The sequence below is a fragment of the Chroicocephalus ridibundus genome, chromosome 1 (assembly GCF_963924245.1).
Source record: "Chroicocephalus ridibundus chromosome 1, bChrRid1.1, whole genome shotgun sequence".
Taxonomy (NCBI): domain Eukaryota; kingdom Metazoa; phylum Chordata; class Aves; order Charadriiformes; family Laridae; genus Chroicocephalus; species Chroicocephalus ridibundus.
In genome coordinates this window covers 47,246,691-47,264,518 of record NC_086284.1, presented here as the reverse complement: position 1 = coordinate 47,264,518, position 17,828 = coordinate 47,246,691, and the positions used below count along the sequence as shown (strand labels likewise).

Here is a 17,828-nt window from a genome sequence, read left to right as displayed (position 1 = left end):
AAGACCAACAGGGGAAGAGAGGGTGGGGGAAAGAAGGGTTTTGAAATAGGTTTCCTTTATCTGTTATAACACAGAACTAAGGGAAAAGGGATTCCAGGAAATCTTTAAACAAAATACTTAACAATCCAAGTTTTAAATGTTTTCCCCCATCTTCTTCTGAGTCCAATAAAAAACTAAAGAAATTTTTAGGGGTGGTAATTACAGTAAGAACTTACTGATAACATGGTGTTGCATCGTGGACAAGATACAGATGGTTAAAGTCGGAACAGAGAATAATCACGGACTTGCAAAGTTGTCCCGACCATGCATATTAAACTGCCAAGACAAATGCTGCCAACAATTGGAAAAAATGTAGGGTGGTATTCAAATCCAGACTGCAGAAATGCGAGTGTGTCTAACCATAGGTATCAACATGAGAGCAAAGCATCTAAGGTCCCATTATAATAAATGCTCCAGATACCAGGAAGCCAGGGCAAAGAAGTTAAAATAAAAAAATATTCTTTAAGTAATAGATAAGTGAAAATAAACTTCCTCACAAATGGAACACTGTTGATTTTCAGTGATTATTTTGTTTGTTTGGTTTTAATTTTGGGTTTTTTTCCTCCTTTTTTTAAAAATCTAAGTATGCCTAGTCTGCCTCCCCCATTTTTCTCCCATTCCACCCCCATCACTCATAAGTCCCTTTTAAACATACAAACTATTTAGTCTTGAGTTCTATTCTAATATTTGAACTGTCAAGGTAACATATTAGGAAAAAGATTGGCATGTGTGGAATGGCATATATAACCTTAAACAATATCACATTAAAACAAAGATGGCACTATATTTATTTTGAAAAAATGTGTAAAATTGAAAAATTGTAAAATAAAATAGCATGAAGTTTTGCAAAATTCAGTTCACGTTCCTAAAGAAAGCTATTCCTTGCCTGGCTAAAATACTTGATCTACAACACTTTGCCTGTAAAACTTAAGGCTTTTTCACAGAAATATTCTCCCTATTTTACAGGACGGTTAAATCAAAACATGCTAAAGGTAAAAAAAAAAAAAAAAAAAAAAAAAAAAAAAAAAGACCTCTGCAAATGTTTTAGGCTTATCACAAAGGATACTTCTGCATTCTGAAAGGTCTATTCACAGTCATCATGTTAGTAAAATATTATTTGGAAGCAGTTTCTAAAACTGGATGTAACATTCATTTACATGTATCTGCCAAGTTTTTAAATGTTTTAGAAGCTAAACTAAAACATGTTGAAAATGACTCATTGTGGTACCAGAATATGTACTGTAGGAAATAAGAACTCATTTACAAGTGGGAGAAATACACTCACACTTCATCTGTGGGAATTCACTAGACTTCCCTTCCAGTAAACATTATATTTTAAAATAATCATGGAAAATATGTTTCTTTTAACTGAAGTTTATGAAAAGATTTAGACAGCTGGCATAACAAAAGAGACTTACAAAGATAAATGTAAAAACCATCTTTAAAAATAATTCACAAATAATTCTGCCAAAAGATATCAATTTAGCAATAAAAAAGGCTGTTATTTTTGCTTACTCTAATGGATAAACAAAAACTGTTTAATACAGTTGTTCTGTATAAACAGATGACCATTTGAGACAAAGGACAAAATGGAAGCTTTGATTATTTTACAAAGTAAGAAAATGCGGGGGGAGAGGGCACAGGAGGAGAACACTGGCAGGCAAACAAATTACCATAAGGTAGCTCTTTTCTAACTTGTAGTATGTGAACTTCTTTCTGTTCATCTGCACACTTCAATAATACAAGTACCTTGCAGCAAATGCACTACTTTAAAAAGTTTTTTCTTTCTTTGAAAAGATGCATTCATCAGGCACCAAGAAAATAAACCTGAAATGTACCCCATTTATCTATGCGTATAGAATACTTTGAAAAAAGTCCAGAACTTTGACATAACACAGAAATTAGACCCAGATTTCACAACTTGTGAGTGGGAACAGAGTGTCATAAGGGACAAAACTAAAACCAAAAAACCCAGCCCCACTAGCTTCTAAAAAGTACACTGCCTGTAAAAACAAAAATGTCCTAGACGAACATGCAATAGGCAAAAGAGATACAGTATTTCTTAACACGGTTTTAGGTCTAAAAATCTTAGAATTAATGTATATCAATTGAGGTTTCACTCCACCTAATTTTGGGCATTTCATAGGAGCACAGGGTTTACATCAGTCACACCATGTTGGCCCTCTAATGTTTAGAGAAACAGTCTATATTGAGTATACTTGGAGATACAATAGTCAGCTAAATGCCTGAAGTGAGTGCCATATGAAGACAAGGACTAAGGCTTCTAATTACCTTCATCTATTTACGGTACCATTTTGCACAAACAAATCTTTCTCCCCTTCTTGTAGGGTTTTGAATGGGACAAATTCTTTCCCTCTCTACAACCCACAACCAGTTCTGGTGACTCCAGCAACGTATCCAAGGTAAAATGGGAAGATGTAACTTTTTGAAGCATCTTGAAACTTATGATCTAGATTATATTTCTGGAAAGGAAAAGGTTAATATCTCAGAGAAATCAGTGCAAACATTAAGCAAAATTTCAGAAGGGATGAATCAGATTAATCAGTGCACTTCTATATCTGTTTACCCATGGCAACGAACACTTTCCATGAAACAATTAGAATATCCATGAAAACAATTCCAGATGACAAGTTCCACATCAAAGCTTAAACGAGATTATATACATACACATGCAGTAGTATTTATGTTAAAATATCAGCCAAGAGTTGCAGAATTTTGACAATACATCCAGTATTTTAAGTTTTAGAAGAAATATACAAATAGGCTCATAAGTGCAAGTATGTACATTTACATTTCATGTGTCTATTATGAAATCTAACATTTTATGAAAAGACTAAATGACTGACAGGTATAAGCATTTTACATAACGCCGAAGCTTCACCTCAAAGGAACCTAAATTACATTTCTAGTACACTTATTTCTACAACTACACTGCCACTTGATGGAAAAAGTTTGCTTCTCTTTAAGAGAAAATTTCTCAAGTTATGCTGCCTATATGAATACTTATTCTGTGGGTGAGAAACTGGCATAAACTGTGGCAATTTTTTTGCATCTGGAGTACCTCTAAGGGACACACATACACACACAATCCCTACCCTCCCCATGCTTCATGGAAAGGAGTTTCAGGGTGGTCTGTGCAACATCTTTAGTCATCAACATGAGTTTCCTTTCAAGTAAAAAAAACTGCTAATAAACAGGACCTATAAGAAAGGGTTGAGCAATATATGTTCATACGAGCAACATCTTTATGAATTCTACCTAGTGGTAAGAACTACAGAAGCCCTTTATTGCTTGTAGTAAAGCCCCTAGTTTTACTCTTTCATATGCACCCTTCCATTCCATCCCTGCTGGGTTTCTTCAATTCACAGGTTCCCTGTCCTTCCTGCCTCTCACCACACTGCTCCTACCATGGAATTAGAAATTCTCCCATTAATCATCACCAGCAACCATCAGCAGCAGTCCAGCATATCTGCTTTCATGCAGTGCTCCCCTCAGAGGACCATCCAGAACACTTCGGTCTTGCTAAAGCTCTGCTTGCAACTTTTCTTTTTTTCCTCTTTTTTTAAATATAAACCCAGTTCACAGCTTTACACTCACTGATATCATAAATAACAAAGTAGTACCAGCCTTTTGGTGTCCCCATGATTCAAATGTCATGTCACATCTAAGTGCCACTATGGCTATAAGATGTTTGGTAAAAACGCTGCCACTTTACCACCCTACTGCTATCCAGCATCAAGGTATTCTTTAGCAAGCTCTTGAACTCTGTTAACTATGCAATGAACATTAACTGCACGTTCCTTTTGCTGGTTTCACAGAATATTCTTACAGAGTTACCCAGATAGTCATATAAGTAGACACAATTGTGCCTTTAGATCATTTAGCTAGAAACACAAACAGCGGTAAAAATTATCTAAATAGCTTTGCACTGAGTAAACCAAAGGACGTGGCCTTCCCACTATCCAATATGTGATGCAATACTTCAATGGTGAAGGCATGTAGTTTCAAAAAAATTTACTCCCCGAATGTAAACAACTCTGAGGCAACCTTGACGAAGTCTGGGATACATTCTTGAGGAAATCTTATCTAGAAACAAGACTACACAAAAGGGAAGTCAGCCCTCCAAGCCCGGTTTTCCCATTCTCTCCTCATTGAGGCACTGGTCACCAGACAAGCCAATCTCATGAAGAGAGAAAGCAGATAACAGGCTGCCAAGGACTCATGTGGTCGTTCCACCAGTTGTGAACAGTGGTTTCACTAGTTATGAGCACTACACGTTAATATCACACTGTCCTTCTCTTTTGGGAAGTCCTCCATACGATTAAGATTAATAAGGTATATTCAGTGGTGCATGGACTAATGCCAAAGCTAAACAGCTCCCTGCAGCTTACAGCCTGAAAGTACCATGGCTCACTGATGTACACTGTTTTGGCAGCATGTTCATGAACACAGTATGATGGTCCTTCATTTACTCACAGTCCTTCATATATTAATTTACAAATGGACTAGCTACCCCCAATTCCAGAGCAACCTGCTACCATTTTCCTTATTCGTGACAGCTACTTACATGAAACAGGTATCACCACCACGCAAGTGAGGACCAGGCTGAGAGCGGCAGAGTTAGGCTTCCAGTTACACCTAACGTTTTCTCAACAGTTTGAATGTAACTCTGCAGAAGAAAAGCTCTAGCCAAAACACAGACCAACGCACTCTCTCATAAACGTTCAGTCTTCATGACTAACATTTCAGATTTTCCCATGAGTTTACTATGGGGTTCATAAGATTACAAAGCTATAATTTCCTTCTCAAACCACAAAAACACCTATTTGGACAGACTTCTTCAACAGTTAGTTGTCCAGATATGGGTGTAGCATCACATCCTTTTCCAGAGAGTAATCAGAATGAGAAGGTAGTTCCAGAAGATAATTACTATTAAAAGAAAACTTTTACAGTTTTATTAGGCTGAAATATAATATTACATAAATAGCCATCATCTGAATATCAACTTTTTTTTACAGACATACAGAAAATACAACATCCCTGCTCTGAAGAATTTAGCTTTTGAATTGACATTATAATACAGAGTTTTGGTAGACATATGCAACTAACAATCACTGCATCTATTTATGATCATGTTGCTATTTGTGACTTATATTTCTTCCGTATTCTAAAATCCATGTACTTTGAATTTCCTATAAACAGGTTCTTTTCTCACCTGCATTGAAATGCTAATGTTTTGGGATACCTAATGCTGCTAGGGGCTTCAAACACAAATTTAATCCTTCAAGCTCAGATGATTATTTGCATAGATAACCTGATACGTCTAACAATCTTAAAAAAAAAAAAAATCAAAAAAGAAAAATCACATTAGCTTCACCTTGAGATAAATGCTTCCATTTATATCTTGTCAATGCATCCAGCCTAGACTTCTCAAAGGGACACAACGCACACCTAGTAAACAGGTTTCCCAGTGTTTCATAGCTTCTGTTCTGCCTAGAATAGCTGTAGAGTATCAGATGAAAGGCCCATGTAGCCTGATAATCCTGTCTCCAACTGTAGCCAAAAGTGTATGTTTTGAGAAGAGAAAGAAAAACTTCTGCATAGATTGTATTTCTCCATAATCCTCTCCCACTAGCATTCAACTATTTCTAGCTCAAGGATTTCCTGGACTGGATGTGGTTTCTACTTGTTAAGTAATTATCAAATTTATCTCTGAGCTTTTTCAGTCTTCCATGTAAACTTTTAGCACCCAAAATATCATTTGGTGATGAGTTCCAAAGACTCCTATTTGCTTATCCTGTTAGTGCTCATCGTTAATGAGAAGCTGTGTGCAGCGAATCACAAAAATGTGTATATACATGAGCGATACTCACAATCCCAGCAGAATCATGGACTGCAGTGGAAGTTTCAACCCTATAATTCAAGAAAGACTAAGCGGCAGCACCCTTATATCATAATGACTCTTTGAAGGAATTTATAACTGCTTTCAAAGTTATTCTCAAAGAACACTGACATATTTTCAATCTTCCCAAGCTAACAAAAAACCTATGGACTTAAAAGAGTAAATAGTTTCTTAGGTACTGCGCATAATAGCCAACACAGAATTTTAACATTTTCCTTTCATTAATCTTAATGTTTTAAGATTAAGGCATTTTGGCTAGCAGGAAATGAACAGGCAAAATGAGAACATCAAGGCTTAAGGAAAATCTTTATGATATGAGGATATGTTCATATTATGGACTTCCCAAAGCATCCGTCAGAGGCTAATAATATTTTGTGAGAATTATTTCTTAGGAGCTGGGGCAAGAGCAACTTAAATAAAAAGATTTCTAGAGCTATAAATATAATCATTGAACATTCCTTGCACACTAAGGGAACAAACTTCAAAGCCTGTGTTCCAGATGTAATGAAGCTCAGAAAGGTCAGCCATCAGCCTAACTTATCATTCCTATGAGTCTTGACACTGATAATTCTACAACATCAAGACAGTTACAGTTATGAGGTGACTGGTTACAGTGCTTAAAGCATTCATTCTGGAAGAACGCTATCTTAGATAAGAATGTAAATTTTGAGAACCTTGTTACGGAACAGCCAAAGACAACCAGGCATGCCCTAGCAAGCGTGCAGTCTACTAGTCATCTATTTGATCAAACCAGTTAATCATAGAATCATAGAATTGTAAATAGATTTTCTCCTTCTGCTTATTAAAATGCAGCTTAGAGTCATCCATTGAGATGTACACTCCAAATAAACACATCCTCAGAAGAAAAGGGAAAAAGGGTAGGAGCCTCCCTAGTAATTTCAGCAGAAATACAGGATGCATGGAATTGTTTTTCTTATGGATTTCAGTGTTCTACAGCTTGGAAACAAACGAGACCCGGTCACCTGGGAAACAGACTTTTTCTCTGCTTCTCCATCGTACTATCATTCCTGGGCCTTTCACTGCCCTCTTTGCATTGATCCTGAGCTTCAAAGAGGTTGTCTTTCAGCAATTTCCATTACATTCATGGAACTTTACCCTTTTAGCTGCACCTTGTAGTTAACTTTCTCATCAGAAGAACAAGATGAAGACCGTTTTTATGGGAAATGCATAGTAGTTACATTGCCTAGGGCTGAAATGTGGACAACGTCTAACAGTGACAGTAAAGGGTTTGGCTTTATTCTGATAGAAAGCCTAAGCGTTATCAAGATTACATATACACATCATACTATACAACTCACAAATGAATACAGCAGCAGCAAAGGATTATTACCAAAAAAGTATTTTAGAAAACACTAATGATGTTAACTGAAACTGAAGATTAAAGTGGTAGTAATCTTCAAGACCTGCATAGCGCTTCGGTTCAAGAGATTACAAAGTGCTTCATATACAAAAGTAGCAGCCTTGCCTAGGGAGTAAAAGGCTATGACAGCAGTTTTTAATATAGGGTTATGGTAGCTTTGGCAAAGAAATATTTTGGCCATAAGTTTTCAGCATGGATCTTTTTTTATTCATATTTAAAACCTCATTTTATACAAATGTTGTTGAAGAGATAATAGACCCTTGTTTAAATATTAGCAATAAGTCCAGCACACAAATAATTGACTTCATAGTTTCAAGTTTAGAATCCTGTCATTGCAGTCAACATCCGGATTATAAAAACATGTTAATAGAAGGGGCAAATAATTAATTGTAATGCTTCTATTAACAATGAATGTATAATGTTGTAAATGCTAATCTAATAACGAGATTCCTGCACATGCAGCAGCGATTCTAAATGCAAAGTAGAACATTTATTTATTCAGTAAATTTATCCAACTATCTTCTCATCTAAGATAGTCCTCTAGGCTTGTCTAGAATTAATAAGAAGATATAGGGATCTTAATTTCATCTAATTTAAACACTCATTTTATAAACAGGATTGATCACCTCTCTCCATAACCTTCAAAGTTTAAAGACCAACAACTAAAACCAGATAGCAGTAATCTCATCTCCAAATGAATTCTAAAAAGTTCTACAATTACAAAGAACAAAGCAAACAGCAGTAAAAAGGCAAGATTCAAATTATAAAGATTAACGGATAGACTAAAAGAAGTCTCCAAAATGTATACACTGCTTGCAGCTGACTGTGAAGAAAGCATTAAATAGGTAAACACAATCGTACAGAGAATTTTTTGCATACTTTTTTTAGACCTATGGAGCATAGACAACTGCTATCAAGAAATGTCAATGATTTTTATTCTACTTGCCTTTTCATTTGAGAAAGGCATTTCTAAATAGAAACACTAAAAATACTTCTAAAGATATTTTTACCTGTAGCAGATTGTCCGTTACATATCTAACAGTTTTAAATAGCTGAGCTATATACATCAATCCAGAAATGCTTAAGTAATAATCCAAAATCCTTTGAAATCCTTATAGAACAAACCTAAGACTCTAAACTATTTTTGTAGCCATCATCCTAACTTTACTCAGTCCCAAAAAAACTGTTTAAAAATGCCCTTTCATCATCTGTGCCTATTCAAATAATATTAAAAAAAAGTACATACTTAAAAATATCCTTTTACCTCATAGACAGAGGCAGGAATTTAAACCTCCCATTAGCTTTTACAAAACTGAGTTTTTTAAATAGACGATGCCCATTGCAAAGTTGAAGAAGCAGTATTGCCATAACACAATTTTCTTCTTTTCATACCGATTTTGCTTCTCTTCATTTTATCATTACAAAGACAGGACAAGAAAAATCACCTTGAGTACATCATGTGAGCAGCAATCAATTGTAACAACTTTGAATGAAGTTGGTTTTGCTTTGAAGTCTACTTTGAATAAAGCAACCGTTTCAGTTTGACATTGCACCTTATATGAAACTAGAAAATTCAACCAGTAGGAAAAAAACAATAGGAAACCTGCATGCACTTGTTCCACTTTTTGGTGCTGTTTTTTGTTGTTGTTGTTGTTTTGTTAGGTTGGGGTTTTTTTGTCGAGGAGAAGTGAGTAACAGATATAATAGTCAATAGTTTGAAAATAACACTCCAGGAATATTCAAGAGAAGTAAAAGTTGGAACATACTTAGTATGTAGACTTTACCACGCAGTAGATGATGGAGCTATTATAGAATTGCTCTCCTCATTCAACCCCTAGACACCTTCAATTCAAGTAATATAGCTTTAAAATTAGAAAAAAATTCCCAGTCACATTACCAGCAGTTTAAAACAAAGTGAAAATGTTTCCGTTTGGCCATAATTTTTTTAGAACATGTGTGACATTGACCACAATTTAATCCAAAATATCAAATCAGTTAAGTTTTTTTCACTGTCACAAGTAAACACAACATGGATTCTCAAACAGAATTTACAGCTGCATAATAGCAAAGACAGCAACAAAACTTACATCTTGACATCACAGTGATCTACTTTGAGGTTGAAACAGCAGATTATTTCTCAGTATAACTCTGATGAACTTTGATAACACTTTGATATTTTGGGATTTTTTTGGTATTTTCTTGGCATTTGTAAACAGCTGTTTACAAAAAGCTATCACAAACATCAGTAAGAAAAATGAAAATAACTGCACTTGACTAGAAAATTGGATATTAGTTACACTTCTGATCACAAGATTTGCCAGGGGCTTTGTTTAACCACCATTCAGGCCAGTCAACATTCCAGATACTCCTGAAGCTTTCAAACATGTTTGTTTATACAGATTATGATACTAGTGGTAACTAGGATGAGTCACCTTGTTTTCACTAAAGTAGAACTAGCTGTTATAATCACTTAAATACAGAATTGGACAACACAGGTATTCCTCTTTTATCTTAGGGGCTTCTGGTGATATTAGAAAATTTCTTTGTTCCACAGTACTGCCATGTGTCAGTCCACAGTAAATTCAGAATTTGGGGTCTTTTAAGTTGAGGCATTTATTCAATCTCATCATGCCAGTTTGCTGCTTTGCAGTTCATTTAGGTAGATGATTTGGAATGTGGAAGAAGTCACGGATTTGACACCTGTACTGTGGTTAAAAGGAAGGTAGTTTTAAAGAGACACCTACATTTAAAGAACAAAACTATGGGTTTTCCATTTTCCCAAGCAGAATTTTTTTCTCTGAAAAGCATAATCTTCTGAGGAATAATCAACTTTGAACTCCCAAAAAACCAGTACTAATCAACTCATTAACTTACTTAAATCAAATAAAGGAGAGTTTTACTTAATTAGAGAGCTTATCACTAGGAAAAGCTACAGGAGAACAGAAGCATGAGTGTATCAAATAAGGTAACAAAAAATAGCGTATTTCTTTCCCCGCCCCCTAAAGATTGCGTTTTAAAATCTTCTTCCTATGTTTCTGATTGTAGGGGAACTTCCCTCCTCAAAAAAGCAACAACATGAAAAAAATGACACATTATACGAGTGAAAACACAGCAGAATAATAAAGTATTTTCTACATGGTTCTTAAGTTTAAAAATAAATATATTAAGAATTATAAAGTTGATATTTTCATTAAAAACAAGAAAGTGTACATACTCAAATTATCATACTCCAGACCTACTTTCCAGAAGAACTTCCCGTTAGATATGAACTCCCCGCATGTCATAGTTAGTCTTATCACAGTAAAAGGTAGGAGTCTCATCAGAAAGAAACACATTGTTGACTCACATTAGGACTTCAGTTAACTCATTTTATATTAACTCAAGAGATCCGTTTTGATCTTGATCCGTTCCGATCAAGAAACTCAAGCTTCCTGGTTGTCCCCACTTAACCAGTTTTGATTTCCACATTTTGATTTGCATTGTGGAGCCATCATCTCAGAGTTTGCTAACTGAATTCCTTTTTGAGAATCCAAGAACACCTACAATGCAATCTAACCACTAAAAGGTATTCAGCCCCCTTGGGCCCATTCATAGAATTAATAACTAGATTAAGGGGCCCGTAACTAATAACAAGGGCCCATAACCAGAATTAATCTGAAGTCAAATCCCTGAAACTCATCGCGGATATCAAGTCCTCTGATCCACCTTGTCTACTCTTGAACTACCCGCATTGTCTCACACCGCTAGCTAACACTGACATTTTTTTCAGTCCTTTGAGGCTATGTTAGGGCAATGCTATTTCTTCAGTGACATCACCACTGCAATTTAGGAGTTACACATAAAAATCAAAAGCTTTAATTACATTGTACCTGTGCTTAAGCTAACAACATTTTAAGAGATTACTACTTGCCATTAAAAATAATAGCAAGCAAAAATAGTTCACATCAAGTACTTTCTTTCAGTAGATGACTAGGTGGCACAGCTGGTTAATGAACTGACCTTAGCGTTTTAGAAAAAAAGATGTAGATTAAACAATGAATCAAGTCCAAAATTAAGGACACATGACAAACTTACCCTGAACAGCTTTGATTACTGTCCATAGTATTAAATTACCTCCATAGTTAATATTCTAAATTTACAAAAAGTGAAGACAAGGTGCTGCAGAGCAGGATAGTAAGACTGCTTGTAAACAGGCAGAAAAATCAATCATAGTTTCCTTCTCCACATGAACAGAATTGTATGTTTGTATAGACACTATATTTTACACATGGAATATGAAAGACTGAGAAGAGACAGCAGTAAGAAAAGAAGCATGTAGCAAGCTCAACTGTTCATGACTACTGCTCTCTCCACACTTTAAAAAAGGTATTAATTGAAGTTATCATACAAGATAATTTTCTACTTTCAACTAAAGAAAAAAAAAAGAAAAAAAGAAGAGGTTCAGAGTCTGACCACTACTACTGTACAGTATGAAATCTACATTCTTGCTATGAGATGCATAATTATGTTTGCTTGTCTTTACAGGATTGTAGAAGAATCAGACTTCCATATTGATACTGCACTAGTAACAGAAAAAAGTTTACTACTAGAATTAAATCTGTAAGTTCATTTAAACAAAATGTTTGTAATTCAATTTATTCTTTATAAGCAGAAAGCCAAAGCAGTCATTCCACCTGTCTAAAACTCTTTATACATATATAGACTTATACCTTTAGATTTTTTCATATGCATTTTAAAAGATACTTACTGTTCTAAGAGTTGATCATATTTTCTTAAAGCATCCTTTTCAGCAATAACTGCTCTTTCTTTTTCAGCAACAGCATTATCTCTTGCTTCTCTCAAATTTCTGAAGGAAACAAAAGTTAACGTGTCAAGAATCTGTTAGGAAAAAGACTCTTTTGCTTCGTGGATTACTACTAATTGATCTTAGCTTCAATACCACCTTCTTCAGTTCTCACAGAATGATAGAGGGGTCTGTCTATTTATATGCCTATTCATTACAGAGGCTTTACTTCAGATTACTTTCATATATCCCAGCAAAGTTTCCAGTTCTGAAAGTCTAAAGACAACGATCAAGCCACCTATTTATATGCAGAAATATATGAATAATTCTAGAATATTAGAACTGTAAATTACTTATTTTTTGTAGGAATTAAATCAATTTCAATAATTTTGCTTGGTACTTCACTGATAACTAGGGGACTGCTGTCCTCCTATCTGAGATGATCCACAACTTTTACTATAGAGCAGGAAAAGGTTAGCTAGGCACAGAAATCCTACTTCCACATAAAACTAATTGGCTAGTTAGTCTGATACATAGGTTATTGCATATCATTGGTGTCTCCTTCTGGCTTCCATTGCTGGCATCATTTTTGTTCTGCACAGAGCTATAAAATAACACAAACATTTTATTGCAGTCAACCTATATTTTTTCAATTTTTTAACCAAGAAACAGTCAAGACTTACAAACTATTTCATTCTTATTTCACTGACACAAATGAGAATAGTATCATATGAGGAATAATACGTACAGTTATTTGTGTTAAAAAATTATATAGGTATTAATAGTCTGTTAATCTGTAGTCTGCCTGTAGCATAACGCTGCAATAAACTGTACTGTGGAAGTACTGATTAGTGTTTATAAACTGTATCTCCATTACTTAGTGCAACACAGTAACAGCCAATCTGCCAAGCAAACAGGACCAGACACCTACGCTACAACCATTTTTGAGGATTTTACTTTAAGCTGCTTCTGCTTTGCCCCTGTGACTTGAACACCAACCAGCATTTGGAAAATATTAGATGATCTTAGAAACTCCTTTCAATTTCATTTCATCTAAAAGGAATCCTGTTCATGTGCTACAAATGTGAGCACAATACCACAAATCCAAGCACAAGCTGTGAGGCAAGGAAAAAAGTGGCAAGCAGCAATGACTAGGGGGTTTCACTTCAAAACCACGCTTTTCATCGGAACTAAACTGTTAATGTAGATGCAATCAATCTCTTCCCACTGAAGTTTTTTCTTCCCCTCTCCCCCACAGGAACTTTTTGACATAAAGCAAAGTGAAATTATAGTCTCAGGCAAATTTTGAAGAAAAAAGGAAAGTCAAGATATAGAGGCAAATGGAAAACTGTTAAGCCCCTGTGTTCTACCCTAGGTCATTTTAGCCCCAACTAAAGATACATAATTTTTGGATGAAAGACTATTTTCTAGACTAAGGAGATGTTATCAATAGTACTTTTCTGAACTCAAAGTAATTCATGTGAATAGGAAACAGTCACAAAGACTCGACAGAATTATGAAACAGTTAACTGGCTATGAGAGAAAGATAAAATTTTCTTTAAAAATTGAGTTACTGGGCAACAGAATTTACCAATTAAATTCAGGGACTGATGTTGAGAGCAGATTCTTTAAAAGGTGACTCATACCAAAATAAAAGAACATGGTAATTAATTTTGTTAACAGCACTCAGATCAAGCATATTATATCTCAGAGTGCAATGTTGTATCCTTAAGACTAGAGTAACAGAAGGGGGATAAAAATTCAATGGTAGGAGATATACAGTGAGAATTAACTACTTTGCTTAACTGAATAGCTAATCAATTGAAAATGCAACAGAGGGGAAAAAGGACACAAGTGAGGTACTGCTCAAACAACAGACGTGATGTAACTTCTGTTGAAGTATTTTCAACAGAGCTAGGAAACACACTGGCGATACTGCCAGTTTTCAGATTGTGTGACTGTGATTTTTAAAAGAGGTAAAGCACCTATCTGATGGCTGCACATCCAGGCCACATGGACCATCAGGAATCTCACAAGCCTATCATACGTGTGAAAGTACTCTTCTAAAATGGGACAGTAATACTACCTAGAGATTCATAAGCAGGTATGGGGGTGGGGGGGGGGAAGGTGGGACTGAGGGCAGGGGAGGGGAAACAGAAGCACAAGGGCATCTATATTAGCTTTTGAAATAAATCTCAGCAACTGCCATTTATTGCACTTCACATCCCTAAACTGTTCTAGAGTGCACAAACTGGATTCCAGTGAGATTGAACCAAGTCAGAAGACGTGCTCAGGGAGAGCATGAAACATGCTCAAAACTACTAAATTGTGTTTGATCTATGGGAACAGACTGAAGCTAATCCAAAGTCAAACCTCATGCGGACATTCACGTGCCCCGTGAACTCACTCATACTTGCTAATGCAAACATAACCAATGCTTACAACTAAGCAAGTGAAACTGGTCACAAATAAATTAAGACTGAAAGCACCACCTTTTTTATTGGTTCTCACCCTCCCTCCCCCCAGTTTAGCTTCTTGAACTGACTCATGCAAGTGTAAAATAAGTGACAATAAATTCAAGGGAAACATCAGGCACATTGGGCTTGCAAAGTGGTAGAAAGAGCAACTGAATATTAGATTAGCTTAGATGTAATACTATTCTATGCTTTCAGCCTGAAGATGAAGCCAGCGTCTTAGCTTTATTTTCAGTCACAATCAGCATATCATCACATCACACAACTTCATTGCAAAATGGCTTTGCTCTCAATTTGGGGTTCCATTTCTCTTGCCATTGAGGGGCGCCTCAGACTGGGAAGCACTGCCTTATGGTGGATTTTTTTAGTATTTTATAAAAAGAGCATAGGCTAAAAATCCTTTTTTGCAAAATATGAAGTCAAATCTAAGGGATTTGCGTTTCAGAAGTAATTATTTCAAAATGAGGAACAAAACTTCTGTAAATTGCTTCCAGATACAAATTAAATATCTTTCAGTAGCTTTCTCAATGATATACAGACCCTTGTCAAATCTCCACCAACAGTAGAGGTTTAAATTCATACTTTGTAATTCAAAATAGATTCACATACAGGAAGCGGTGTGGATGTATATGTGTGTGTGTGTATTTTACACTTGCAAAACTACACAATGATGTAATTTTTTTTAATTAGAACCTTTCAGTTGACTGCAAGACAGACAGCAGGAGTCATGCTCTTTTTTCACTCTTCTGAGCAGTAACAAAACTACCTATTAGAGGAACAGATGCTGATGACACAAATATCTTTTTAGTACAGTCATTTCCTTCTCCACACAAGACGCTTTAAGGACATCTACAATGAAGTTATAATGAATTATTAAGCACTCCTCCCATTTTAAAGGAATACAAGGGGCAAAAAAACAAGCTGAAAAAGAAATCCAGTGCGGAAAGTCTGAATCTTTACATCCCTAAAGGTTTACGTATGTGCCTAACTCTGCATGTAATTCCATGGAATTCAACAAGATGACATACGTACAAAATTCAATATGCAGGTCTTTGCAGGACAAGGATCTTCTTCAAAAGAGGACTTTATAATAATGTACAGGAAATCACTCGTTTTGTGATCGCAATGCTGTAAACAATCTCAAATTGATTTATTTTAGAAGGGTTTAAGTCTTGTTTTCCCTCATTTTTTCTGCTTTACTTTTTCCACCAACACCTTCTCTTCTGGTTTCCTGGCACAGTTTCAAGATTCTCCATATAGAATGACAGGTAAACCTACATATTTTGTATTAATTAACTAACACTATACATTTGAACAAACTTCAAACTTCCAGATGAACTTCACGTTCATCTAGAACATGAATCTTAATAACACTTTTCATTGAAAATGTTGGATGTCGATCATTTAATAATAAATATAGCACCACATGGTTACTTTACAAGTATCGTTTCATTTTAGTTTTTAAAAGATTCTCATCAGTTTTATAACTGAACTTAAATTCTCACATTTTGATCACCTCTCAAACAGCCAGTCAACTAGGATTATACCTAAGCACAAAACATTACTTGGTCATTTTTGCCCTAATTAGGTCATTGCTTGCATCTTATCTACCTGTTTTCACGTTCATACATCTCTCTTGAAGTGCTTCTTAGTTGCTCGATTTCTTGATTTGTTTTCAACCTTATTTGTTCCAACTCTTCATGCAGTTTTTTTTCATATTCTGTTTTATAGTGGTCTCTGGAAATAAACAAATACACAACATGGGAATTTAAAATTAATTCCACTGGGCAAAATATCAAAACTTCAGGTACAGTTGTACAAGTACAGCAGAGCACTTCCTGATTTTACATTTTAATTCTTACTCAATTTCCTCCCAAATTGCTTGAAGTACATATTACCCTATGTTGTTATGCAAATTAAGTGAATAATCAATCAGGAATAAATAATATTTAATTGAGAATAAATAAAAGCTTTATGCGTACTGTATTAATTTTTAAGTAATTTGACATTACTTAAAGAATATAGATAGAATGGTTAGAGTTGGAAGGGACCTTAAAGATCATCTATTTCCAACCCCCCTGCCCTGGGCAGGGACACCTCCCACTAGACCAGGCTGCTCAAAGCCTCACCCAGCCTGGCCTTGAACACTTCCAGGGATGGGGCATCCACAACTTCCCTGGGCAACCTGTTCCAGTGCCTCACCACCCTTACAGCAAAGAATTTCTTCCTCATATCCAATCTAAATCTACCCTCTTTCAGTTTTAAAACTGTTACCCCTCATGCCATCACTAGTCCTAATCACACAACATTACGCTTAACATTCTTCCAGAAATTCTTTGTCAGTCTCATATGCATGTTTATATTAATTAACAACTTAAAAAAAAATTATTTCCTTGCTTTACAAAGTTTTCTAGCTTCTTCATCACTGAGTAAGGGTTAACTTGCTAACTTACCACTCTGCCATGCTACTACAAGACTTTGTTGTGTACTATTTGCACCTCATATGGGGAAAAAAACATCACAAGAAACAATGACGATTACATGCTATGGAGATTTGTGAAGTCAAAGAACCCCAAGATTTGGGAATTTGTCCTGCCAACGTGACATATAAATTAATTAAAATACATACTTAAATTTTTAAGCAGCGGATAACAGAAGATTCCAGAATAAAATAATTTAATTTCAGAGTAATATTGACATTTTTATAACTTTGGAAGGAGTGTAGGGATTCCCCTAAAGAATTTCTCTGACAAAACTACAAAAAAAAGCGCTTATGTTGTAAGTACTTAATAGCTAAGGAATGTTAAAATTTTATAACGTCTAGTTAATGTTCAAGAATAATCAATCAGCAGTGAAGCAACTGGTAGAAATTACAGGTTTGGAAACAGAAGCATGTTTGTGAAGAGATATGCATTTACAACTGTAAAAGTTTCTAAATTTCTCCTAAAAAAAGAAAAAAAGCTGAAGATCAGGACCTCAGGATACAAGTCGTATGTGCAGAATCAGCGAGCATTATTACCATTTTCTTGGTACTTATACAATTTGCTATTACCATTACTACTTGCCAAAAAATTTCTGTCATTGCAGAAATTACACCTTCCCTCCCATGGCAAGACTTCTAAAAGTCAGGAAGGTTCACTGAAAAAATTAGAAGAATCTGGAAAAGTCTTGAACACTCAGTGATATCACCATAAGACAGTTCAAAATGACGCTTATCTTTATGATGAC

General features: G+C 35.3%; 1 protein-coding gene across 5 annotated transcripts in view; it reads right to left on the bottom strand.

Moving 5' to 3' along the window:
* Nucleotides 1-17,828, bottom strand: part of PIBF1 (progesterone immunomodulatory binding factor 1) — a 125,209-nt gene that overhangs the window by 74,620 nt on the left and 32,761 nt on the right. For all 5 annotated transcript variants that reach the window (XM_063335490.1, XM_063335479.1, XM_063335501.1 and 2 more), the window contains 2 exons: nt 16,212-16,337; nt 12,091-12,189 (listed from right to left, as the gene is read on the bottom strand). In XM_063335490.1, coding sequence (XP_063191560.1) covers nt 12,091-12,189; nt 16,212-16,337 — 225 coding nt within the window. The remainder of the gene's footprint in view (nt 1-12,090; nt 12,190-16,211; nt 16,338-17,828) is intronic.